The sequence below is a fragment of the Tupaia chinensis genome, unplaced genomic scaffold, assembly GCF_000334495.1.
Source record: "Tupaia chinensis unplaced genomic scaffold, TupChi_1.0 Scaffold000067_1, whole genome shotgun sequence".
NCBI classification, from domain to species: Eukaryota; Metazoa; Chordata; class Mammalia; order Scandentia; family Tupaiidae; genus Tupaia; species Tupaia belangeri.
The window spans coordinates 2880618-2907290 of NW_006159526.1; the positions used below are offsets into that span (position 1 = coordinate 2880618).

A 26673-nucleotide genomic window follows, 5' to 3' on the forward strand; every position below is an offset into this window, starting at 1 on the left:
TGCCACAAGTTGCGCTTCTCCTAAAGCTCTGATGAATAAATAAATGACCTGGGGGTTGGCAAGTGGCACGGAAGTTGGGGTGCTGGACTCCTACTTGGCTGACCACAGTTTGAGTCCTGGATCTGGCAGCTTGTTTTCTCATTTTCTCTCTTTCTCTGTTTCCCCATCTATTTTTTGTTTGTTTGTTTGAGAAGTTTTTTTGTTATAAGGTGCGTGTGCTCGCCAGAAAGACAGAGACAGAGAGACAGAAAGTGAGAAATCACCCCCCAGGGGGAATGGCCATGCCGTAATCCCTTCTCCTCCGTTCTCCTCTTGGGATCTTGGGCACGCACGCACACATGCCCGGCATGAGTTTAAACTACCGGGTCCGGGACTCGAACCGCGGTCGACTACATGGGAGTCCAGCGACATAGCCATTACACTAACTGCTGGTCTCTGTTTCCCCGTCTTAAAAGTGGGTGTACAATTAACATAGCAGATCTGAGACTACTGTCCTTCAGAAGGTCTACTTATAAAGTTGGCTCTAGGCTGGCATTAGGGGACTTAGAAGGGTCCCTGACATTCCCTCGCTGACAGGAGCCGCGCACTGTGCCTATGTGGTTTGCACAACGCGGTCTGCTCACGTTGTCCCCCACAGAGGACGGTTTCTCATTGTCTGTCTCTCCAGTGAGTGCATGTATCCTATAGCAAAAATATCTCTCTCTCAAAAAAAAAGTGAGATATTATGGATAAAAATATATAAAACACCGAGTGACTGGCACACCATAGATGTTCAACAGAAAGTTTGTGGCCACCATGGTTAGTTCCTTTTTTTTTATCACCCCCCAGGGGGATGGCCACACTGCAATCCCTTCTCGTCCATTCTCCTCTTGGGATTTTGGACACGCATGCACATGCATGCACCCAGCGTGAGTTTCAAGCCGTAGGATCTGAGACCTGAACGGCGGTCGACCACATGGGAGTCCAGCACCTCAACCACTGGGCCATTTGCTCCCCTCGTTTGAGGGGAGGCTGAGTGAGTTGGGGGCCCAGTGGGCTCAGAAGCCGTCCTCACTTTCCCACCAGAGGACATATCAGTGGTGTTCAGCACGACCTCCTGGGAAGGCCGGGCTGACTTCTCCCAGGCCGACGTGCACCGCCAGATTGCCATCGTGTTCAAGACGCCGCCCTACGAGGACCTGGAGATCGTCGAGCCTGTGACAGTCAACATCTTCCTGCAGCGGCTCACTGACGGCGTCTGCAGCGAGCCACTGCCCTTCACATACCTGCCTCGGGACCATGGTAACCAGGGCAACTCAGAGTGGCCCACTGCCCCAGAGAACAGGTCTTTGGCCTTGTTTGGGATGACCAGGGTGAGGAAGATGCTGAAGCAGAAGACAGGGCTTGCAGTTGTAGAGACTGGGGTTCAAATCCCAACTCTTCTGCTTAGTGACCATGTGATCTTGGCCTCTCCAGGCCCCGGTGTCCTCCTGTGCGAAATAGAAATAATATACCTGTCTCTTGGCACCCGGGGAGTATTTACCCATCCTTCCCCTCAGTTTGTCTGCTCAGGCCTGGCTCTGTGCTAGAGACACGGCCACTGCCCAGCCAGCCCCGCCCTGCCTCCAAGAGGCTCCCCGTCTGTGTTTGTGGGGGCTAGGGGTGGACAATCTGAGCCACACAGTGAGACCAAATTGGGTAGGAGTGAATAGCATTGCTTGAGGGACTCAGATGGCCCAGAGGGGACGCCCAGTTCAGCCTTGGGTCAGGGAAGGCCACCTGGGGAGAGGGAAGTGTAGGGGTTGGGGAAGAGTGCTTTAAGCAGCTGGAATACCCAGTGCAGAGGTCCTGAGGCAGGGTTGTGCTGGGCAGTTCCGGGAACAACGAACAGACCAGCATGCCAAGAAGTGAATTTGGCTTTTAGTCTGACTAGGATAGAAATGTGTATTTGCATTGGTTGGCCAAGAACCAGGATGGCTCAACTATTTCCTATGTGGTGTCTGTAATTAGTTATTAATTATTGTTACTGATGGATTGCTTTTTTGTATGACCCTGGTATCTCCTGAACAGACAGCTACGGAGTGGACAAGAAGCGGAAGCGTGGGATGCCTGATGTCCTTGGGGAGCTGAGCAGTTCTGGTGTGTCCCCTCTGTTCCATCCTGTACCCAGCCCTGGGAGGGGATGGCTGACCCCACAGCCCTACCCTACTGCAGGTTAGGGAGAAAGGGCTGTCATTTCTTTCTTCCCTCAGACCCCCATGGCATCGAGAGCAAACGGCGGAAGAAAAAGCCAGCCTTCCTGGACCACTTCCTGCCCAGCCATGGCTCAGGTGGGTCCGGCTCCATGCAAGCTCCTGCCCCTGGGGTGGGCAGAGTGGGAGCTGCCGCCTTGCTTTTCAGGCCTCTCTACATACTCTAAGAGCTCCCACAGGGCCAGCGACTCACCACTAGCCAGCAGTAATAAAATGCAAAGAATATAGGCTCTGCATCCAGCCACAGTAGCATGTGCTGCTGAAACGCTGCTCTGTAGGCTGGGACCTCGTGGGAGGCCTGGGTTCAGTTCCTGGTTCAACCTGAAGCTGGACCTGTAGCATGTGCGTGTAATCCCAGCAACTCAGGAGGCTACAGCAGGAGGATCGGTCACAGTAAGACCCTGCTGTCCCGTAAGAGGACAGACTGTAGGTTCTGTAGATAAATGGAGGCTCTGATGTCCTACTACTACTTGCTGGGTGACCTTCACCAAGTTACTCCAAGTCTCAGTGCCCCTGAAAAGTCTCACCACATACCTACCTCATTTTTGGGTGGGAGAGAGATTTTTGCTATAGGGTACGTGCGCTTGTCAGAAAGACAGAGAGAGATAGAAGGCGAAAAATCACCCCCCAGGGGGGATGGCCACACCGTAATCCCTTCTCCTCCATTCTCCTCTCTGGATCTTGGGCATACACACACGTGCCCAGCATGAGTTTAAGCCACCAGGTCTGGGACTCCAACCACAGTTGACTTCACGGGAGTCCAGCGACATAGCCATTACACTAACACTAACTGCTGGTCCCCCTCATTGACCTTTAAAAACGGAATGTCATTTTCTTTTCTTTTCTCTCTCTTTTTTTTTTTTTTTTTTTTTGAGATTCTTGCTGTAGGTCACATGCACTCACTGGAAAGACAGAAAGTAAGAAATCGTCCCCTGGGGCATGGCCATCCGTCAATCCCTTCTCCATTCTCCTCTCAGGATTTTGGGCATGTATGCACATGCACCTGGCATGCATTTCAAGCCACCAGGTCCAGGACTCGAACTGCTGTCGACCATGTGGGAGTCCAGCATTTTAACCATTACACCACCTGCTGACTCCATGCATCTTTTTATACATACTATTTGACAGGCAAATAAGTGCTTTGTATGTGTTTATTCTTTTTTTATTTGTCAGCCAGAGGGGGCATGTTCTTATGAGGGAGGGAGGGAGAGGAAACCTTCAATGGGGCATGGTTATGCTCCAATCCCATCTCCATTTTTCCATCCTGTGGGACTTAGGGCATGCACACACACATGTGCCAGCGTGTTTTCTTGTTTGTGAGGATTTGTTTGTTTGCTTTGCTGTAGAGTGCATGTGCTTCCTGGAGAGACAGAAAGTGAGAAATCACTCTCCCCGGGGGGGATGGCCACACCACAACCTCTTTACCCCTATTTTCCTCTCAAGCTTTTGGGCACACACACACATGCATCCAGCATGCACTCAGCCCACCAGGTCCAGGACTCGAACTGCTGTCAACTGTGTGGGGAGTACGCTTTGCCACTTGTTGGCCTCTGTGCCATCGTGTTTTACAAGCTGCCGGGCCTGTGACTCAAACTGCAGTCATTCATGTGGGCTCTGGCTCCCTTAACCACCAGGCTTTGGTGCTGGTTCGAACTGTATACCTTAAAATGGTTAAAATAGTTTTTACAGAGGCAGTAGGTGGCATAGTGGTTAAGGCACTGGACTCCCACATAGCCGACCACGGTTCGAGTCCCATACTGGACAGCTTGAAAATCATGCTGGCTCTTGTGTGCCCAAAATCCCAAAAGGAGAATGGAGGAAAAGGGATTGTGGGATGGCCATTCCCCCTGTGATTTCTCACTTTCCCTCTTTGTGTGTGTCTGTCTTTCTCCTGTGAGCATAAATGCCCTATGACAAAAACCTAAGAAAAAAAAATTTTTAATAAAAAGTTTTTACAGGTGAAGAAATAGAATCAGAGAGGCAAAGTCCTTTGCCCAAAGTGACACTTTAGAGTCTGTAGTGGGCAGACCAGCAGGTGGCATGATGGTTAAGGGCGCTGGACTCCCACATGGCCAACTATGGTTCAAGTCCCAGACCTGGTGGCTTTCTCTCTCTCTCTTCCCACCCTGCCCCTTCCTATCTGGTCAAAAAGAAAACCAAACAAAAAAAAGAGAGAGAGTCTGTAGTGGAACAGAGTTGAACTTGTGCATCTGCATAGATGAGTGTGATGTTTGGGAAACAAGTGGCAGGGAGTACGCTGTGGCTAAAGGAGTGTATGTTGGAGCTAACCAACCTTGAATTCAGAGCCTCTCTCCATTCCAACCACCTTCTGTGCCTTTGTCTTTTTTTTTTTTTAAGAATTATTTTATTTATTTATTCATTTATTTTTTAAAATTTGACCAGAGAGAGAGACACACACACACACACAGAGGGAAAGTGAGAAAGCAAGCCACCATGTCTGGGACTCAAAATATGGTCAGCTATGTGGGTGTTCAGGGCCTTAGCCACCACACCACCTGCTGGTCTCCATGCCTTTGTCTTAACTCACATGTCAGAGTCTAGTTCCTATAAGTGCCCCCCGCCCCCAGTTATACCACTGTTCAAGCCTCCAGCCAGCTGCCAGGCACTCAGCCAGCCAGCCCTACCCCATAGGCTTGAAGTACCTACCACCTGTTGTTCACTCTGCTAATGGTAACCAGTGCCCAATAGCTCCACCCTTAGCAACTGCCACTCCAAGCTCACTTGACCAGCTTTCATCTTCCAATCCCTGAAGCCCTTGTCATTCATCTTCTCTCTCCACCCCATTCCCCCTTCCTCAAGCCTCTATAGCACTACAATGTAGTGGTTACAAGTATGACTTCTGGAATCAGACTAGATTTGAATTATGAGTCTACAGTTTAGCAGCTATGACCTCTGTGAGCCTGTTTGTTTCTGTCAGATGGAGACCCTACATCTTTTTTTTTTTTTTTTTTGAGAGATTTTCACTGTAGGGCGCGTGCGCTCGCCAGACAGACAGAGAGAGACGTAGAGACAGAAAGCGAGAAATCACCCCCCAGGGGGGATGGTCACGCCGCAATCCCTTCTCCTCCATTCTCCTCTCGGGATCTTGGGCACGCACGCACACGCGCCCGGCGTGAGTTTTAAGCCACCGGGTCCGGGACACAAACCGCGGTCGACTACGTGGGAGTCCAGTGACATAGCCATTACGCTAACTGCTGGTTCCCGAGACCCTACATCTTAAAGTGCTTTCCAGATGTTAGTGAGATCATGACACTGGCTTGCAGTTTGTTCCCAGATGGGGACCTGCAGTTGGTGTAATGGCTGTCTCTGGACTCCCATGTAGTTGACCGTGGTTTGAGCCCTGGATCCAGTGGCTTAAAAATCACGCCGTGTGCTTGCATGCCCAAGATCCTGAGAGGAGAATGGAGGAGAAGGGATTGCAGTGTGGCCATACCCCCGGGGGGATTTCTCGCTTTCTGTCTCTCTGTCTTTCTGGTGAATGCACATGTAAAAACCTCTCCAAAAAAAGAAAAGAATTTGTTCCCACATGTTAGGAGTTTGGCAGAAATCAAGAATGCCTGCATTTGTTATAATCACATTTAATTACATGCATAATTACATGCATAGCAAAGCCAAAAATAGCAAGAGCTTTAACAGGATAGAACTTTATTATTTCTTCTTTTACATAAACACAGTCCAGAATGATCTGACAGCTGTTCAGTCATCAGAGGTCCAAGTTCCTGCCATTTTCAATTTGCAGTTTCCATCTCATTGTCCAAAGTGGCTGTAGTACCTCCAGCCATCATGCCTCCCCATTCCAGTGAGAATTTGGTCATATGACCATGTTGGGCTGCAAAGAAGCCTGGGAAATAAGAGTTCAACAGCTAGACCTGTATCCCTTTCTCAAAGAAGTGTAATCAGCCTTTGCTGATGAGGTTTGTCTTGTCTAAAAAAATAAAAGAGAGAGAGAGAGACTCAAGACACTGTCATTTTACCTTCCAGTTTTGAAACTCAGGACTTCTCGACTTGGGTCACCAGGTGTGGAGATTACACTTTATGGGTTGGCTTTGTATCTTGGGGGAACTTTGGAGCCTCCTATCCTTCCTAGTTCTTAGAGAAAACTCCACAGCCCTGTAGGAGCAAGGTGTCAACCCTGGCTCCCAAGCTCACCAGCTGAGTGTGGCTTCCAGCGGTTTGGCCTCACTGTCATCGTTTACTTACTCTAATAAGTGAGGAGGGTGAAGGTCTCTACTCAGGTTCTCCTCGATATTAGAGGAGGCCACCGTGGTTGGTCACACCTTTAGCATGAAGCTGGGCCATGCAATTAAGGCCTGCTCAGAAGTTGGCCCTAACGCCTTCTCTTTTCACCCTGATAGGCCCGTTCCTCCCACCGTCAGCCCTGCTGCCAGATACGGACTTCTTCCCTGGCACCGTGTCCCTGCTGGGCCTGGAGCCTCCCGGCGCGTCTGACCTCTTGGACAACGGATTTGCCTACGACCCCACGACCCCCATGCTCTTAACTATGCTAGACCTGCCCCCAGCGCCACCACTTGCTAGCGCTGTCGTGGGCAATGGGGGTGCAGGGGCCATGTCTGGGGAGCCGCCTGGACCCGAGCCGCTGACGCTGGACTCTTACCAGACCCCGAACCCCGGAGATGAAGGCACCGCCAGCCTCGTGGGCAGCAACATGTTCCCCAACCAGTACCGCGAGGCGGCCTTCGGGGGTGGCCTCCTGTCCCCGGGGCCTGAAGCCACGTAGCCCTCTGGACACTGGAGGAGAGAAGCTGGGTGGGGAGGATGCAGGAGCCATGGGAACCCACCAGGATGTCCAGCGCCCCCACTCCCTTGGGCCGCCCTCCGTCTTTCGACCTCCTCATCCTTCCCTCCTCATCCTTCCAAATTGGACAGTCTTCCACGCAGCGAGAAGCTTCGAAGCACGAGTTTCTCCATGAGCCCATCTTACAGATGAGAAAACTGAGTCGGGAGAGGAAAAGCACGGCTCCCGTGCACCAGCTGATTAAGCTGCCTCAGCCCCCGCGCGGGGCACCTCCAGCCAGATTCTTAAAGATTGTACATATGGGCGGAGGGCGCAGACCCCCGCCCCTCCGCCCTCCGGCCCCAGACCTGACAGGCGAGGGGTAGATTGTTCACTCCGCCAATAAAGATGAGTTTTTGCGCCTTGGGGGGGTCTCGCCTCTTTTCCGCTAGGTAACACTCCGCAGTTTCCGGGTTCCCCTCCGCACGGCCTGTCTCCGTGCCCCTAAGTCCCGCCCCTTCCACGCCGGGTTCCCGCCCCCTTTCGTCGGCGGAAACGCACTTGAGAACACCCCTCCCTTTAGCGCGGCCTCTCATTTCCGCTTCCGGTGCGGGCGGCGCGCGAGCGCGGCGGTGGGAGGCGGCGACCTAGCCGGTGAGTGCAGGCGGCGGCCCGACCTCCGCGCTCTGGGAGGGCGTCAGGCCGGCTTCGCCCTGGTCGCGGGCTCCCCGCATGCCACCGCGGGCCTCCGCTGGGCCTCGCGCGGAGCAGCGCCCCCCCTCGCCCCCTCGCCCCCTCGCCCCCTCAGCCGTGCTTCTCGTCGCAGACCCTGCTCCCTTGTCAAAAATACAGCCAAGCCCTCTGGCCTGGGCCTGGCCTAACGCCGGGGCCAAGCCCCCGGGCTCCGCCCCTGTCCGCAAGCCCTGCCCCCAGGCTCAGCCCACGCCTCCCGTCAGCTGGCTCCGCCTCCCTCGGCGCTACCTGGGTTTCCTGGCGCGTCCACCTCCGCTGTTCCGGGCCCTTCTCCAGACCTCAGCCCCGCTCTGGGTTCCTGCAGCCACCTCCACCCCAGGTTTCCTCTCCTCCAGGGTCATCCTCTCCCGTCCACGTCCTTCATCTATCCTCGCCCCTCCCCCCACTTCACGGGCCTGTTCCATTTAGTCCGAACCCCACTCCCCGAACTTAGCCTTCCTCAGCCCATACCCACGGATGGCCTCCATGGGAGCCTTTCCAGCTCTTCCCTCCGGGCTGCAGCCCTCGCTGCTCAGGATCTGCCTCCGCACCTTCAAACGCTCTCTACTTCTCTGACACCTTTCTTCCCTAGCTGCAGCACAGGGATCCAGGACACCCCTTCCTCACAGCTGCTCTCCCCAGAGGGTTTTTCAGAACGCCCAGGCTTCTGAATCAGACTTATCAGGGATGCGCTTGAGTGACTGACATACCCGCGGCCGCCCCGCTTGCCCTCCCGGAAGCTGAGAGACTTGTGTGGGAGCCGCTTTGTTGCCCCCTTGTGAGGTGACCGATTCTGCCCATGTGGTTTGCACAGCTCATCTGACATGCCTGGTCCTCTCATCCCCCAGGTTGAGGCCTCAGGCCTGGCCTCACCACAATGTGGCACGAGGCTCGGAAGCATGAGCGGAAGCTTCGCGGCATGATGGTGGACTACAAGAAGAGGGCGGAGCGGAGGCGGGAGTACTATGAGAAGATCGTGAGTGACCCGCTTTTCGTCTGGGGTGGGAAATCCTCCAGAGCATAGGGCAGCCTGGTGAAAATTGGGCTTGAAAGTATGGCAAGACAGGAGCCCTCTGTCCTCAGGAGAGGGGTTCTGTTCGTTGTAGCACAGTGTGTTGCTTGTTGTGGCCTTAGTGCAGATCTGATGTGAACAGGAAGGAGGGAGGTCTTTGAACCACCTAAGCAGGGCACATGAGAGTTGGCCACTTTTGGAACATCATCCGCCTTGTTTATTGGTGTATTTCCTGTGCCCAGAAGAGCTCAGTCATTCTTGAGGCTTAGCTTGGCACACTGTAAGGGTGTCATCAGTATTCGTTAAGTGAAATTAGCCCACTTCCCTGTCTTTTGAAGAGAAGACCAAATGCCATCCCCAGGCCTAAAAAACCCTGTGATCTGACCTCAGCCAGCCTCTCAACTTCATCCTTAGCTCCACTGACCTCCACCACAGGGCTTTGACCTCATCTATTTAGCTCCTATGTCTTTGGACCCCCGGCTTGAAATGGGGTGTATTTACTAGTTTAGGCCTTTTGTTAGGTAACCTGTATTTAGATGTTCCCGTTTTCTACTGTGTCGCCTCCCTCCTAGTCTGGCCAGTCTTATCTCTTCCAGTTTACCTACCTCAGAGGGGCCAGAGAAGTCTTTCTGAAGCACAAAGCTGAGCCTGTCCTGCCCTTACATAGAGCTCGATGGCTCCCCACTAAGGTCTTGCATGGTCTGCGTTTTGCCCTTCTCCTGACTACACTACTTTGCTCAAGTAGTCTTGGCTTCCTTGCTATTCCTTCCCTGACCCAAGTACTCACTGGCAACAGGACTTTTTTTTTTTAATAATTATTTTATTTAACTTTATTTATTAATATTTCCAGACACAGACACACACACACAGAAAGAGAAAGAAGGAAAGTGAGAAAGGAAGCCTCCAGGTCCAGGACTTGAACCACGGTCAGCCATGTGAGAGTCTGGCACCCTTAACCACCACGCCACCTGCCGGCCCTAGGACTTTTTTTTAATAGAGATTTTTGCTGTAGGATGCATGCCCTCGCTGGAGAGACAGAGGCAGAGAGACAGAGAGAAAGCAAGAAATCACCCCCAGAGGGAATGGCCACGCCACAATCCCTTTTCCATCTTCCTCTCAGGATCTTGGGCATGCACACACATGCGTCCAGTGTGAATTTTAAGCTGTCAGATCCAGGGCTCAAACTCTGGTCGACTACTTGGGTGTTGAGCAACAAATCTATTATACCATCTGCTGGTCCCAAAAGGACCTTTTATGACCTCGTCCCACCCACACATACCCAGGTCTGTGAGATTGAAAACTAAATATGTTTGGGTCAAATTCGCATCCCAGAGTTGGGCCCATCAAAAATGGTTCAAAAGAATAGTAGGAAGAAGCAATATGAATAATAGCAGTTACATCTCATGGATGCTTTTCAGGTACTAGGCTATGTGAAATGGCTTTAGATTAGATGTGCAGATTATTTGGATCACCATAGTCATCTATGAGATAGGCTGCTGTTACCCCTGTTGTGTGGAGGAGGTATTCTGGGAGTTCCTCACTTGCCTCTATCACCCAGGGAGAAACCACAGGACTGGGGGACGATCCCGTCTCTGGTGGTATCAGAATGACTGTAATGGGACTTGGCGGGCAGGGCCTGAGTGTGTTGGTCATCGTTGAGGCCCCAGCAGTGGACCTGGAACACAGGCAGTACTCAAGGATGGGTAATTGCTATTAATTAAGGGCCTGTGGTGTGCACACACAGTGCCTGTTATCTTGGTATGCTCTTTTTAGTCCTTTCAGCAGACCTGAGAGATGGATATTGATCCCTGTGTTAAAGGTGATAAGCTAATGTTAACAAGCATTTATGTGGTAAGCACTGTGCTTCATGCATCTCGACTTCATCAGATTCTCACTCCAAACTAGGAAGTGGCTCTTATTTCTTTTTTCTTTTTACTTCTTTGCCAGAGGGTACATATGCTCCCTAGGGAGAGACAGAGAGGGAGAGGGAGAAAGCACTCCCCAATGGGGTGTGGTCACACCACAGTCCCTTCTCAGTTTCTCAAATCTGTTGAGATTTGGGGCATGTATTCACATGCCACATGTACCCAGTGTTTTCTTTTTTCAGTATTATTATTATTATTATTATTTTAAATGATTATTTAATTTTATTGTTATTTATCTTTACTATTTTAATTTTGTTATAGGGCATGCACTTTCAACAGAGAGAGAAAAAAAGTGAGAAAGCAAGCCTCCAGGTCTGGGACTCAGACAGCAGTCAGCCATGTGGGGATCCAGCACTTTAACCACCACGCCACCTGCTGGCCCCTTTTCCTATTTTTTAATTTGCTATAGGGCATGCATGCTCACCAGAGAGAGAGAGAAAGTGAGAAAGCAAGCGTCCACGTCCAGGACTTGAACCATTCTTGGCCAGGTAGGAGTCCAGTGCCGTAATTACCAGGCTATTTGCTGGCCTACCCCCAGTGTGTTTTTTAAGCCACCAGGTTCAGGACTGGTGTGAAACCATATGGTTGGCCATGTGATATCAGGTTCTTTTAAGCAATAGGCCATAGTTTGGCCTCTTATTTCCATTTTACAGAGGAACAAACTGAGGGTTAGAGAATTATAGCCTACAGTCATGTAGCAAGAGGGCAGAGCTGGGGACCAGCAGATGGCATAGGGTTACATCGCTGGACTCCCACACAGTTGACCATGGTTTGAGTCCCAGACCTGGTGGCTTCAGACTCATGCCAGGCAATGTGTGCATGCATGCCTAAGGTCTCAAGAGGAGAATGGACGAGAAGTGATTGCAGCATGGTCATCCCCCTGGGGGGTAATTTCTCGCTTTCTGTTTCTCTAGCAAGCACACATGCCCATAGCAAAAATCTCTCTGAAAAAAGAGGGGGGGGAGGCAGAGCTGGCCTTCTAATCCTGTGACCCTTAACCTCTCTAAGTTCTTTACTTGGGCGTTGTCCATCAGAAATTGAGGGTCAGGAAAGCAAAACAACTTGCAGAAGGTGACACAGCCAGGAGGCAAAAATGCCATAATGGCTAGGTCCTTAGAGTTTGGAGTTACAGGGCGCTGGGTTCAAGTTATAGCTGTTCCACTTACATAATATATGACCTTGGGTAAGTGACTGTCTCCCTGAGCCTCATTTCCTCTTCTGCATTTCTCTTCTGCATGTAAAGCCTGCAGTCAGATACCCTAAACCATCAGTGACTTAAACAAGATAGAAGTTTATTTCTTACTCACAGTAAAGTCCTGAGGTAGCCAGTTTGTTGAGGATCTAAGCTGCTTCTGGTTAGTTCTGCACAACTTTTCTTCCCAGTATTGTCTCAAGGTCTAGTAGGACTGCTCAGACTCCAGCCATCATGTCTTCATTCCACTCAGGGAGGAGGAAGGGAGGGAAAGGGGACAAAAGTGCTCATACTAGTTGTTCAAAAGGTTTCTAGAAGGTTTCCCATGACACTTCCACTCATCCCACTGGCCAGTGATTCCATGGTCATGGACAGCAAGGAAAACTGAGAGGTACAGAGTTGGGTGTCACAGGGCTCTGGGTTCAGATCTTGGCTATTCTTTGACCAGTTCTGTTAGCTGATCTGTTACTGTTGAAGAAAGGTGACTGGATCTTGGTTTGCCCAGATATTGGAGGACCAGAACATCTCCCCACAGGTTGTCATTGGCATAGTGAGCACACAGACCACCAAGCGTGGGTCTGCCCAGACTAGCTATTGCTCAGCAAATAGTAGGTCTTGTTGTCATTTTTAGTCAGTAGGGAACCTGATCTCATGTGGTAGAGCTGAGATTGGGATCCAGGTCTTGGTGTAGAGGAAGGCACAGACTGGAGTTGGGACTCCAGACTTTCCTCCTTGTTAGCAGGGGAGCTTCGTGAGCTTTATTTTCCCCTCAGGACAGTGGAGACGATCAGCCCCTTCACTGGGTGGTGGGGAAGAGCTTAAAGAACAAGTGTCTGTGGGGTTACTTTGTGGTGCAGGCCTGTACAAGCTGCCATTGTGCCCAGACGAGGACGTGCTCTGCATGCAGATCTGAGCTGCTGGTTTGTGGGAGATGACTGACAGTGGCTGAGGGCTGCTTTGGTGAGGACACAGGGCTGCTTGTGTGGGCCCCTCATCGTATTCTTGGACCAAATGTGGAGGCTCTGAGGCAAATGCTGAAGAAGCCAAGGTAGATGGTGGCAAGCTGAACGAGCATATCCAGATACAGCTGGTTCCTCAGTTCCTCATTCGTCCTTGATGCCTGCTCTCTCTCCTTGTCTTCAGTCCCTAGCTGATTCTGATTCTGTCATTGCTCCTGTCCTTGTCAGCTTTCTTCTTTAATTCGTGGTTTACTTAAAGAGACAGAATCCCCTGTTGATATGGAAGTGGGAAATTAACAGCTCGGTGTCTCTTCCTCTAAGAAGCCCAGGGCTGACCCCCTCAGGCTGGATCATACATTCCCCTGGACTCCCCCTTTCAGCACTGCGCACTCTAGATCATCACTGTGAGTCAGGTCTGTCTCCCACATTGGACTATGAGTCTGTAAGGCCAAGGCCAGACCATGTCACCTTCAAGGCTTTGTACGGGGCCTGGCACATAGGAGATGCCTACTTAATAGGTCAGTGAACATCAGCTCTTCTGACTCAAGGTAGTCCAGTGGTTAAGAGTGGATTTGGGGGGCCAGCAGATAGCATAGTGGTTACATCACTGGACTCCCACATGGCTGACCATGGTTTGAGTCCCTGACGTGGTACCTTGAAAATCAAGCCATGTGCGTGTGTGGTCAAGATTATGGGAGGAGAGTGGAGGCAAAGGGATTGTGGCATGGCCATCTCCCCTGAGGTGATTTTTCACTTTCCCTCTCACTGTATCTGTTTCTGTCTTTTTCTCCCCCTGGGGTGAGCACATGTGTCCTAAGGCCCTCCAAAAAAATCTCTTTAAGGGACCAGCAGTTAACATAATGGCCATGTCACTGGACTTCCACATAGTCGACCGCGGTTCGTGTCCTGGACCCAGTGGCTTAAAACTCACGCTGGGCGCTTGTGCATGTGTGCCCAAGATCCCGAGAGGAGAATGGAGGAGAAGGGATTATGGCGTGGCCATCCCCCCTGGGGGATGCTTTCTCGCTTTCTGTCTCTCTGTCTCTGTCTGGGGAGCGCACGCGCCCTATAGCAAAAAAAAACTCAAAAAAACCCAAAAAACTCTTAAAAAAAGTGACTTTTGAATTTTTTTTTTTCTTTTTTAGTTTTAGTTTTTTTCTATAGGATGTGTGTGCTCACAGAGGAGGATTGGGTAGTGGGAAATCATTTCCCCAGGGCAATGGCCACACTGAAATCCTTTCTCCATTCTCTTCTCAGAATTTTGGCATGCACACACACATGCCTAACATTTTTTTCAAGCCATCGGGTCCAGGACTTGAACACTAAAGTCAGCTGTATGGGATCCAGCCACCTTCACCACCACACTGCTGGCGGGCCCAATTTGGATTCTTGAATTTTTTTTTTTTTTTAAGGGTTTGCCATATGGCACATGTGCTTGCTGGAGAGAGAGAGAGAAAAACAGAAAGAGGGAAAGTGATAAATCAGCTCCCTAGGAGGATGACCATGCTACAATCCCTTTTCCTGGGATTTTGGTCATGTACCTGGCATGATCAGAGAGTCAGAGAGAGAGAGAGAGAGAGAGAGAGAGAGAGAGAGAGTCAGTGAGAAGAAAAGTAAGAGGAAAACTAAGAAATCACTATCCATGGGAGATAACCATGCCACACTCCCTTTGCCTCCATTCTCCTCCTGGAGTTTTGGGCATGCACACATAGACATCATGGTGATTTTTAAGCCACTAGGTACAGGACTTGAACCATGGTCGACCCTCTGGGAGCCTATTGCCTTAACCACCATACCACCTGCTGGCCCATGAAGAGATTATTTATTTATTTTTAAATTGCCAGAGTGTGTATGTTCTTACCAGGGAGAAGGAAAAAACAATCCCCAATGGAGCACAGTCATGCCACAATCCCTTTTCCATTTCTTCCTTTATATATATATTTATTATTATTTAACTTTATTTATAGAGATGTTTACTATTGGGCATGTGCACGAGGCAAAAAACGAGAATTCATCCCCCAGGGCAGATGGCTGCACAGCAATCCCTTCTCCTCCATTCTTCTCTAGGGATTTTGTGCATGCATGTACAGGCACCCAGCATGAGTTTTAAGCCACCAGACCAGGAACTCGAACCGAGGTCAACTATGTGGGAATCTATTGATGTAACCATTATGCCATCTGCTGGTCTGTTACTATTTTTTAAATTGACCAGAGAGAGGGAAAGTGAGAAGACAAGCCACCAAGTCCAGGACTTGAACCACAGTCAGCCATGTGGGAATCCAGTGCCTTTAACCGCTACACCACCAGTCAGCCTCACTCTTCTCCATTTCTTCATCCCATTGAGATTTGGGGCATGCACACTGGCATGTTTTTCAAGCTACGGGGGGTGGGATTTGAACTGTGGTCAGCTGCATGGGATCGAGTTCCCTTAACCACTAGACTCATCACCCAAAGAGATATTTAATACTCATGTTCACTGCAGCATTAGTCACAGTCAAGAAGCATTCTAATGCCCATCAGTGGCTGAACAGGTAAAGAAAATTCAGTATATGGAATAGTTCCAGTGGAATAGTATTTAGCCTTAAAAAAGATTCTGTCATCTGTGGGACCAGCAGTTAGTGTAATGACTGTTGCTGGACTCCCATGTAGTTGACCGTGGTTCACGTCCCGGACCCGGTGGCTTAAAACTCACGCCGGGCGCGTGTGTGTGCGTGCCCATGATCCCGAGAGGAGAATGGAGGAGACGGGATTGCGGCGGCGCCAACTGGGGGATGATTTCTCTCTATCTGTCTCTCTGTCTCTCTGCCTGGCGAGTGCATGCGCCCTATAGCAAAAACCTCTCCAAAAAAATAAAAGAATTACTTATTTAATTTCATTTATTCATTCATTTATTTTAATTTAACCAGAGAGAGACATACAGAAAGTGAGAGAGGGAAAGTGAGAAAGCAAGCCACCAGGTCCGGAACTTGAACTATGGTTGGCCACATGGGAGAGTCCAGCACTTTAACCACTACACCACCTGTTGGTCCCAATAAATTATTCCTTAATTTGGACCTGGAGACTTGAAGATCATGCCAGGCACACTGCTCATGCCCAAAATCCCGAGAGGAGAAATTTTGGAATCAGACTTAACTAGGTTCAGCTCTCACTTCTGATTATGACCTGATGCGATCTTAGTCAAGTGGGCCTCACTGCTGAGACCTCTGTTTCTTTGTGTGGAACATGGGATAAGGATAGTACATTTTGGGGCCAGCAGGCAGCGTGGTAGTTAAGACGCTGAACTCCCATACGGCAATCAGGTTCAAGTCCTGGACCTGGGGGCTTGAAACTCACACTGGGCACATGCGTGTGTGCCCAGAATCCCAGGAGGAGAATGGAGTAGGTATTGCAACTCCCTACATAGAGAGGGAGAATGAGAAAGTGATTCCTCACTTTCCGTCTTACTGTCTATTTCTCTCTGGCAAGCACATGCACTCTATGGCAAAACTCTTTTTTTAAAAAAAAAAAAAAGTACCTTTCTCCCTTAGTTGGGAAGTATGAATAAGAAAATGTATGTGAAACACTTAGCTCCTGACTTTTAGTGGAGTTTGTTGATTTTTCTAGACTCTCCCACGAACAGGGACAGACTCTGGGTTTTTACCCCTAGCCCGATGCAAACCCTGTCAGTGGCTTCAGGTTCCTGCAAACAGTGCCCGTGAGTTTTGGATGCTTTGGCCTAGGGCTGCCTCAGGAAAATGATGATGACTTTGGCCCTCGGCTTGCCTGGGGCTGTCATGAGGCTGCGGAGCTGGAGGACTGTGTTTGCTCCTCTAGATGGAGTTGAGAGAGGCAGGTGAGGCACAGGAGAAAGAGCTGGGACCCTGTGGCTTGTAGGTGTTTGTTCAGGTGTGAAGTGAGGCTGGTAGCAGCCTGGCACCTGACCCGGCCATCGCCCATAGCCGTAGTCATTACTGAATGTCTTCAGCCCCTCTGTACCTGCTCTGCTGCAAGGGCTGGGCAGGAAGTGGGGGCAGGAGTGAGTCAGTGCAGGACCTTGGACTCTGGGAGCTACAGGATCTTCCTGTCAGGCCTTGGTTCCTTCTGTTGGAGAGGTTTCATTCAGTGTTACAGTCAGGTCCTATTCTAGGCCCTGGAGATACAACCAACAAAACAGCCCCCTGCCCCTGAGAGTTGTGTTCTTGGTGGAGGGATGGGGGTTCAGGTGATGAATGAAGATAAGGTATAACAGCAGGTAGAGCTAGGCGCAGTGAAGATAAGGTATCACAGCAGGTAGGCGCTGAAGAAAGCACGTGCAGTTAAGGGACACAGTACATTTAAGGCTGTAAGGCCGCTAGGGGGAGGCCTCCAGGAAATCTAAAATAAGTGAGGGAGCAGCAGAGCTCAGGAGAATTCCCAGGAGGTGACAGCAGGTGTAAAGGTCCTGAGGGGGCCAGGGGTTGTGCTTGGAATGTTTGGGGCCTGGCGTGGAGATGGAGGCTTGGAGCTGAGTGGAGGGAGGGGCTGGAGTTAGAGAGGGCTTTGGCAGAACACCCCTTACCCCCAGTTCCCTCCCCTGCACTCCCGCCTCTAGCTGCAGAGCCCAGGAGGGCTGTGTGGTCCAGGCAGGCAAGGAGATGTGCTAGTTGGGTTGGTGAGGGGGTCAGATTCGATTCAATGGAAAGCACAGCAGCCCCTGCGTGGTACTTGTGGATGCCTGTGATGGGGCTTCCAGCTGCAGCTGTGCCAGGGCTGGCTCTCAGGACAGTCAGCAATGGGAGCTGCATCTGCTGGTTGTTTTCCTTTATGACACTTCAGTAATGCCCCCATACCCTGCACAAGGGCTCGGGCCTGAGGTCATAGGCTTAGGGAACATTTTTACCCTCCTTGGTCTCTTATAGGTTATTTTAAATTTTGTTTATTATGATTTGCTGGAGAGAGAGAGAGACAGAGAGACAGAAGGAAAGTACCCTCTAGGGAGATGACCATGCCACATTCCCTTCTCCATTCTCGCCTTGGAATTTTGAGCATGCACACACACGTCGGAGTGTTTTTCTTTTTCTTTTGGAGAGTTTTTCACTATAGGGTGCGTGCGCTCACCAGACAGACAGAGAGAGACAGAGAGACAGAAAGCAAGAAATCGCCCCCCAGGGCGGATGGCCACGCCGCAATCCCTTCTCCTCCATTCTCCTCTGGGGACCTTGGGCACGCACGCACACGCGCCCGGTGTGAGTTTTAAGCCGCTTGGTCTGGATCTCAAACCAAGTCCAGCGACATAGCCATTACGTTAACTGCTGGTCCCAACGCCGGAGTGTTTTTCAAACTGCCAGGTCAGAGACTCAGCTGTGCAGGCAGTCATGTGGGATCCAGCTGTCTTAGCCACTATGCCACCTGGCTGGCCTTGCAGGTTATTTCTAAAAAACAAATTTATGGAGATAGTATTGTCATACTACACAATTCACTTATTTAAAGTGTCCAGTGTGGTATGGTCTGGGCAGCCATCAGTCACCCAAAGAAAATTTTAGAAATTTTTCATCACTCCAAAAAGAAACTCTGTACCCATTAACAGTCAACTCCCTTTCCCCTTGACTCTTCAGCCCCAGGCAGGAAGTGATCTACCGCTGTCTTTGTGGACTTGCCTGTTCTGGACATTTGGTATGAATGATTTACGCTCTGTGTGGCCTTTTGTGACAGGCTTCATTCACTTAGTGTGATGTATTTGAAGTTCATCCATATGCAGCTGGTGTCCGTTCTTCATTCCTTTCTAGTGCTGAATGATATTCCACCACACGCATGGACATGCTCCGTGCATTTCTCACCTTCTGGGTGTTGTGAACTATGCCGTTAAGAACATCAGTGTACAAAGTCTTTTTTTTTTTTTTTTTCACTCTTGCAGGTATATACCTAGCAGTGATCATTTTTTTAAAACTTTGCCAGAGGGTATGTGCACTCACCAGAAAAAGAGAAAGACTACCCTCCTCCTCATTGGGAGTGGTTGTGCCACAGTCCTTGCTTTTCCATTTCTCCCTCCTCTTGGGATTTTGGGTGCACACATGTGCTCAGTGTGTTTTTCAGGCCGCCACGTCCAGGCCTTGAACTGCACAGTTTGCAATGTGAGGTCTAAACGTTTTAACTGCTGTGCCTTGAGCTAGCCCTCTTGTGATAATTCTTGATTTATTTAACTTTCTGAAAAATCTTAATTTTTCTTTTCAATACTTATTACCGTCTATCGTGTTAGCTGCCCTAACTTGTATGAAGTGGTCCCTTATGGTTCTGGATGTATGTCCCTGATGACATGACCTTGGTCGTCTTTTCATGTGCTTATGCAGTCATGGTGTCCTTAAGGCAGGTCCATGCCGAATGAATGAATGGCTCAGGTCAGGGGTGATGTTGGGGAGCAGTATTTTAGAGGGGCAGGTCTCAGTACCAGCTGTGCAGAAGAGGAGACCAGAGCTCAGAGCCTCTTGCTGCCATCTGGGGGCAACAATCCCCTGTCTCTAGAGGTTGGATGGTTCCCATTAGAGCTGCCTTTGCTATGCAGGTTAATTCACCTGAGATATAGCCCTCTTGACAGTAGAGGTGAGCTCACAACTCAGCTTGTGTGGGGTATGGAGTTTGGAGTTTGGTACAGGTTTGGAGTTCCGCTGTGTGATGGCCTTCATCCTGTCTGCCCCTGCAGAAGAAAGACCCAGCCCAGTTCCTGCAGGTACATGGCCGAGCTTGCAAGGTGCACCTGGATTCTGCAGTTGCCCTGGCTGCTGAGAGCCCTGTTAACATGTAAGACTAATATGAAGGATAGGATAGTGTCTAGTGATTGGAGAGTGGGGGTCAGAGGAGCCAGGGGCAGTGTAAAGTCTGGAGCAGACTTGGATTGGGTCAGACCTTCAGAGATCTTCAATGAAACTTGACCTGCATGTGAAGGTGGCAGGCACAGGCCAGGGAGAGCAGGCACGAGTTGGGATGGAAGCCCCAAGGTAGCACCGTGGCTAGTAGACTTAGAAGGGAGTGGGTGGGACCAGGGCCAGAGGCCTAGCAGAAGCAGTGTGTAGGTTGCCAAAGAGGGCTATTTTAGGGTGATGGGGGCTCTTCCAGTAGCCCCTAGGACCTGGTTTAAGTCCCTCACTATTGCTTAGCTGTAAGAAATGGGTCCCTGGTCTTCCTAGGAGCAGCCAGATGGGTGGCCTGCTCCAGGTCCCAAGAGCCTGAATGTGGGTTCAGGGGAGTTTACAGACAAAGAACTGATAGCTGGGGGTAGGGGTGAGGGCCATGCTTAGAGAGTAGGGCCACATTTGCTGGCTTGAGGTGGCAGGGGATGGGTGCTTTGTGTCCTGGGTATTGGGGACCCTGAGCTGCTTGCTTCCCTGTTTCCCTCTTCCCCACTTCAGGATGCCCTGGCAGGGGGACACCAACAACATGATTGACCGCTTCGATGTCCGTGCCCATCTGGACCACATCCCCGACTACACTCCCCCACTGCTCACCACCATGTAAGCTGCCTTACCAGGGGGTTGCCAGGGAGGGAGGGTGCCCCACTCAGCAGCTCCTGTCTTCCCCCAGCCTACCTGTCACCTTCTAGGAAGGAGGTGTACAGACAGGTCAGAGCATCTTCCCATTTGGGAAGCTGAGACTCAAGGAGCCTCCCCTTCCCAACCTGAGCCTGAGTTTGAGCCAGGCCAGGGGCTTCATTCCTCTTCCTGCTGGCCTGGGGTGGGGTCTTCCTTTCCCTCTGAGCTCAAGATCTTACTCTTCCCCAAAGCTCCCCAGAACAGGAGTCAGATGAGCGGAAATGTAACTACGAGCGCTACCGAGGCCTGGTGCAGAACGACTTTGCTGGCAGTGAGTGTTCAGGAGGGGTGTGGGGAGTTTGGGGACCTTTGGAGCCTGGAAGACCTAGATATGTTTAGGAAGAAATAATTAATTCAAGCACTTTGTACTGCAGGGTTCTGGTCTCAGCTCTGTCACTGACTTACTGTGTCTAATCTCTTTCCCCTCCTGGGCTTCCACTCTGGAATTGGTAACAGAGGTGGCTTTTGAAGTCTCCTGCTAAGGACCCCTCCGCATCCATGACCCCCAACTCTGTGATCCTTTTTCCTTTTAAGAACCAAATGGGTTAAATAGCAAGAACACATTTTTCTATTTCCTCTGTGTTTTTTTCTCCTGCCTGTGTAGATCAGATTGTCAACAAAAAGGAGAAAATTTCTCTGTGTTTTACATGAATATCTATAGCACTTGACAACTTGCCAAGTGTTCATATACATCCAGGATTTTCCTCTAAGCCCAGCCCAGTCACCATCGCCGTTTTACAAGAGAAGAGGGATGCTCAGGGAGATTGTACCCTACTCTGGGCTTACTCGGGGGGTTGAAGTGGCTTGGTCCTGGCAGACCTGGCTTTTTTGTCATGTCCTAATACGTACACACAACTGCCCAGCAAGGTAGGGGTGAGACCCCTTTTTACAGACAAAGACATCGAGGCTCAGCAGAGAGAGGGACACCATGTTCAAGGAGCCGGGGTCCTCCGATGTCCTGACGGGAAGCTCCTAGCTCTCTTACCAAGGTTACCCTGTGGAGTTAAGGGAAGAACAAGTTCTTTCCTGGACTTTCTACACATGCAGCCCTCACTTGGTGGCCTTGGTTTCCTCATGGAGAAAGGTGATGATGTCAAGCGTCTGTCTTCTAGGGTGGTTGTAAGGGTTTGGTGAGGTGGTGTGAGCCTGACACAGTTGGCCCTTTAGGTGGGTCCACTAATCCCATATTTCTTTTGTTTAAGGCAGATGGTTTTGCATCTCTAAAATCGGAGGTAGCCAGAATTATAGCAGCTGGTGCTACCTTAGAATGGGGGAAATTTGTCATTGATACTTTTTTGGGTTTTGTAATTGCCAGAGGACATGTGTGCTTGCCGTAAAGAGAGAAAGCACCTCCCAAGGGGGCATGGTTGTACCATGAGCCTTGTTCCTCTATTTCTTCACCCTGTCAGAAGCCTGGGCGCGCACACACACACAAGCACTGACATGTTTCTCAAGCTACCAGTCAGAGACTCAAGCTGTCGCTGGCCATGTGGGATCCAACTTTCTATACACAGTGCTTAACTGCTGTATTATAGGGCCAATCTGTCATTAATACTGGTTTGTGTTCTGGCTGAGGTGTGTACAAGTGAGAGAGAAAGAGAAAGTACCCCCAGTGGGACCTGCTCACACCACGTTGATTTTCTCCCCTCCACTTCTCCGTCCTGTCAGGATCCTGGGCATGTGCACCCATGCCTGTTATGTTTTTCAGGCCACAGCTGGCCATTAGGATCCAGATTCCTCTGCCCAGTGCTTAGCTGCTGTGCTCTGGGGCTGACCCATCCACACTGTTTCAGCCATCATCTGAGGCCATGTGGATTGTTGATATGAGAGCCAAGATTTTCCTTCTGTCTCTCCATTCATTCACTCCCACAAAAAGTTACTGAGCACCTCGATGTGTCAGCAGCTATTCTGAATCAGGGGACTTGGAGGAGAGGACAAGCAGCCACATATTCACGTCAGCTACGGTACTTAGAAACTAAGGCAGTGTTAGGACGGCATACTGTTCTCTGAGAAAACTAGGACAGAGGTTCTTGAGTGAGGCCAGTCCATGCAAGGTGGATAGGAGCTCCCCAGTGAGGGGATGGCAGGCCGCAGGAGCCCAGGCTGGGAGAACAGTGCGCCCAGAGGCCCTATGAGGGGGAGGCAGGCAACTGGAGGAACAGGAAGGCCTGTGGCTGGGGTAGGGCGTGCGAGGTAGCTTATGTGAAGTGAGATTGCCAGGGCTCTCTCCTGGGCAGGAATCGGGCTGTTTGCTAGAGCAAGGGAGGGCTGTGCCTTGGCACCTCCAGGCTTGCCCAGACTGTTGACCTCATGCCACAGGAAAGCCAAGGCCCACAGAGGAAGGAAGGGGACTCACCCAGGGTCCTACAGTGAGTTAGGGACAGAGAAGATTAGGGAAGGCCCTAGGACCTTATTGAGCTCCCTGTGCTGGGTGTTGGGGTGAAGGTGAGCCCAGATCATCCCAAACCACTCTTCATTTTTAAAATTAATTAACTAATTAATTTTTGAGAGTTTTTGTTTTTGTTTTGCTATAGGACATGTGCATGTACCAGAAAGACAGACAGAAAATGAGAAAACACCCCCCAGGGGGGATGATCACGCCACACTCCCTTCTCCTCCATTCTCCCCTTAGGATCTTGGGCACACACGCACATAGGCCCAGTGAGAGTTTAAGCCACTGGGTCCAGAACTCGAACCGTAGTTGACTACATGGAAGTCCAGCGCCATAGCCATTATGCCAACTGCTGGCACCCAAACCACTCTTCATTAAACTGAACCATCAAGGGACACGATAAAGTGGCCTGTAGGATCCAAGTGACCCCACCACTTGAGAGCAGCTTTAGAGTTCTGAAGGGTCCTGAGGGCCTCTGCCAGTGATCATAGCAGTGCCTAGGCACTGAGGACTCGCTCTGCCAGTGGTCTCGTTTTACAGAAAAGGAAACTGAGGCACAGAGGTCAGTCACTTGAGCAAAGTCAACATGGCAAGGAAGTGGTATGGATAGGGCTCCACTGCAGCTGCTTGTGCCCCACCACATGTGGTCAGGGTTATCTGGACCTGGCGACTTGGTCCCAAGCTGCCCTCCTGCTCCCCTCTGCGTTCTTGTGTCCCCAGCCTACACTGACCATGTGTCTCTTGCTTGCTGCAGTCTCAGAGGAGCAGTGCCTGTACCAGATCTATATCGATGAGTTGTACGGAGGCCTCCAAAGACCCAGTGAGGATGAGAAGAAGAAGTGAGTTGGGGTCTGGGTGCAGCAGGGTTGAGGGAGGCAGAGGGCCTTCCCTGAGTGAGTGGTTTTTTTTTTTTTTTTTTTCTTTTTTTGGGGAGTTTTTGCTATAGGGCGCTTACGCGCTCCAGAAAGACAGAAAGCGAGAAATCACCCCCCCCAGGGGGGATGGCCACGCCGCAGTCCCTTCTCCGTTCTCCTCTTGGGATCTTGGGCATAGACGCACACATGCCTGGCGTGAGTTTAAGCCGCCAGGTCCGGGACTCGAACCACGGTCGACTACATGGGAGTCCAGCAACATAGCCATTACGCTAACTGCTGGTCCCATGAGTGAGTGTTTTCCATCCTGTCTGCCATGGTCTCCTCAGAGCCAGGATGGTGCTTGCTACACAGTAGGTGCTCAGTTAATGTTTAGAGTAGGAGACAGGGGCTGGAGGGGCAGGATTTGTTGAAAGCTCTGTGTTGCATTTCAACTTGTGTAGTGGGAGGACGAGCGGGTCCTATGAGACAGCCCTGGGATTGACTCCTGGCTGGGAGACCCTGAGTGAGGACTTTCTGGGTTCCCTCTGCTCTTCTGTAAAACGGGGCAACAGGAGTCCCACTGCCTGGAGCTGTGAGGAGTCCAAGGGACCAAGCTTGGTAGCTCTTGTCCCATGCCTGCTGTGTTAAGAGCTCACAGTGGGCAGTGACTGATGTCAGTCTGGGGACAAGCTTCTCAGAACTGTGCCTCTTGAGCAGTGGCTGAAAGACTGCAGGGCCTCATCCTGGAGCAGCCTCTGGAGCAGAACATCCCGTGCTGCTACCTCTGACAGCAGCTGAGCAGGATCCTTCTCTCTTCACCCGTCTCTGCCTTTGCATGCACTGTTCCTTCTGCCAGGGTTAACCTGCCGTGCTCCCCAGGGCATCTGGGCTTCCATCTGTTCCACGGTGGTCCTAGAGCTCTGGCTCAGGGCTAGGTGCCTCCTTCAGGGATTCTGTCCCTGGTGCTCCCAAGGCTCCTGCTTTGAGGCCTTGTCTTGCTGCTTTCCTCCACCTGAAGGTTATCAAGGGAGTAAACAGGAACTTCTTGACACTGGGACGTTGTCAGGGCATACTACTAGATGAGGTGCCAGTGGCCTTTAACTAGACCCTCCTCTGTTCTGGGCCTTGTCCCCATGGGTAGGCAGACCTGTCCCCAATAGTAATGGCTCAACATGGGCAAGGCTAGGGAGCTCAGGACAGTGCCTGAGCCAGCCCAGGGTGAAGAGCGGGTCAAGGACTACATCCTAAAGGACGGGACATTGCAGCTGAGATGTGGAAGGGGAGGGAGTTGTTGGTGTGAGGTGGAGCAGAGGACTGAGGCCAGGGGGCCAAGGGACCTGAAGAGGCACTGTGCGGGGCCTGTGCTGGCCCTCCCTGCCGGCATCACTTTGCCTTACGGGCTTTCCTATCCCAGGCTGGCAGAGAAGAAGGTCTCTATTGGTTACACCTATGAAGACAGCACGGTGGCTGAGGTAGAAAAGGTGGTGGAGAAACCAGAGGAGGAGGAGTCACCAGCCGAGGAGGAGAGCAACTCGGACGAAGATGAGGTCATCCCCGACATCGGTGGGGTCCCCTCTCTGCCCTCCCCACTCGCAGTCCCTGGGCATCTTTCGTGTCTTGTCCCTCACCCTCTGTGGGGCACCCTGCGCTTATGAGCCCCGTCTCTCTCCCTCCCCTGCTCCAGGGCACTCCAACCTCCTGCCACCCGGCTCACTAATGTCCTCTGTGCCCTGGCTCGTGCTCATTCCTCTCGCTCTCGTTTCTCGTTTCTAGGGCACTGTTTGTGTGATGTTTTCTCCACTTAGGTACTGGCTCTGTCCTCTGCCACTGGGGCAGAGGCCTCTCTGCCTCTCCCTTCTGCTCTCTTCCTCTGCTCTGGAAAGCCAGCGCCATCCTTTTGCACAGCCATCCTCATCCCCAAAGCAGCTGGCCCGCCATCCCCCGCTCTGCCAGCACCTCCTGCCCAAACACCCACCGTCAGGCCCTCCCGCCCCATCTTTCCTTCCTTATGCTGGCTCTTGCTGTGCCAGCCGGCTCAAGAAGAGCCCTGCGTTGCCCGTCCCCCGTCCCCCTTCATCACAGCTCCTTGACACCTTGACACCCTCACTTGCCAAGGCCCACTTTGCTCTTCCTCTCAACACCCACAGTCCTGTTCACGCCTTCTCATGCCTCTCCTTCCACCATCTCAGCCCTCCCTTCCTCCACACACACACTCTACACAATCCATTCCTGGCCCCCACCATGTGCTGTGCCAGCCTTGGGGATGCCGAGAGGAGGCCGACTTGATGTACTGCCTCCCTGAGGACGACTGGCCGGTGCCCTTGCCTGCCCACACCTCCAATGCCCCTTTCCCCTGCCCTCTCTCTTGGCTTTGGCTCCTGACAGCCTTTCTCTTGGTGCAGACGTGGAGGTGGACGTGGATGAGTTGAACCAGGAGCAGGTGGCAGATCTCAACAAACAGGCCACAACGTATGGCATGGCTGACGGTGACTTTGTCAGGTAAGGCCTGCATCAACTGCCCTCCCAGGTGGTGGCCCAGCCCCAGCATCTCGGCATTACTTCCCCAGTAGTGACAGCCAGGTTGTTCCTAGCACTCATATTGCCAGGACTGTACACACACAGGCTCCTGTACGCACACAGTACCCGCAGTGGGTACTCGGGATCCCTTTTCAATCTCGAAAACTGAGGCTGCACCCAGAAGGACCCAGCCTGCCCTTCTCAGCATGACCCAGGGCAAGTCCTACCCCTTGAAGCTCCAAGGGTTCTTGCCCTTAGGACAGTGCTTTCTCCTGGAGAGGTGGCTCTGCCCTGTGCCACACCCTGTCCTGAGTGTAGAACAGTCCCAAGTAACAGCAGTGAATAAACTCAGATCTGAACATAGCCCCTCTGCTCAGAATGTTCTGGGCACCCGCCTTGCTCAGAGCCATCCAATGTCCTCACCTTAGCCTTAAGTTCCTACTTATCTGGTCCTCTGTCCCCGTCCTGTCCTCGTGTCCCCTGGCTTTCCCCAGCTCCCACTCAGCCTCTATGTTGTTCTGTTTTTTTCTTGGAGAGGTTTTTGCTATAGGGCATGTGCACT

General features: G+C 51.3%; 3 protein-coding genes and 1 long non-coding RNA gene across 4 annotated transcripts in view; 3 read left to right on the forward strand and 1 right to left on the reverse strand.

Moving 5' to 3' along the window:
- The window catches only part of RELB (RELB proto-oncogene, NF-kB subunit), a 40123-nt gene extending 32710 nt beyond the window's left edge, over positions 1-7413 (forward strand). Inside the window, 4 exon segments of the mRNA XM_014582994.2 lie at positions 1066-1281; positions 2050-2118; positions 2232-2309; positions 6608-7413. Of these exon segments, the coding sequence (XP_014438480.2) occupies positions 1066-1281; positions 2050-2118; positions 2232-2309; positions 6608-6990 (746 nt within the window). The 3' untranslated portion in view covers positions 6991-7413.
- Positions 5745-7460, reverse strand: LOC114005425 (uncharacterized). Its single transcript, XR_003547275.1, has 3 exons — positions 7356-7460; positions 6868-7001; positions 5745-6177 (listed from the first exon to the last, which is right to left on the reverse strand). It is a non-coding gene; the product is annotated as an uncharacterized LOC114005425 (long non-coding RNA).
- Positions 7461-7578: 118 nt separating this feature from the next.
- CLASRP (CLK4 associating serine/arginine rich protein) overlaps positions 7579-26673 on the forward strand; it is a gene marked incomplete at its 3' end in the record, with an annotated part of 22819 nt that continues 3724 nt past the window's right edge. The window contains 8 exon segments of the mRNA XM_027766908.1: positions 7579-7641; positions 8568-8695; positions 19463-19560; positions 20169-20270; positions 20540-20619; positions 23495-23579; positions 25009-25157; positions 25997-26093. Coding sequence (XP_027622709.1) covers positions 8597-8695; positions 19463-19560; positions 20169-20270; positions 20540-20619; positions 23495-23579; positions 25009-25157; positions 25997-26093 — 710 coding nt within the window.
- Positions 7720-8148, forward strand: LOC114005555 (classical arabinogalactan protein 9-like). Its single transcript, XM_027767185.1, has one exon. It carries the CDS (start codon positions 7720-7722, stop codon positions 8146-8148), a length of 429 nt encoding a protein of 142 aa, XP_027622986.1.

Bases quoted from the DNA above. Each gene is read 5' to 3' on its own strand.
- LOC114005555 (XM_027767185.1), top strand. From the start codon at position 7,720: ATGCCACCGCGGGCCTCCGCTGGGCCTCGCGCGGAGCAGCGCCCCCCC.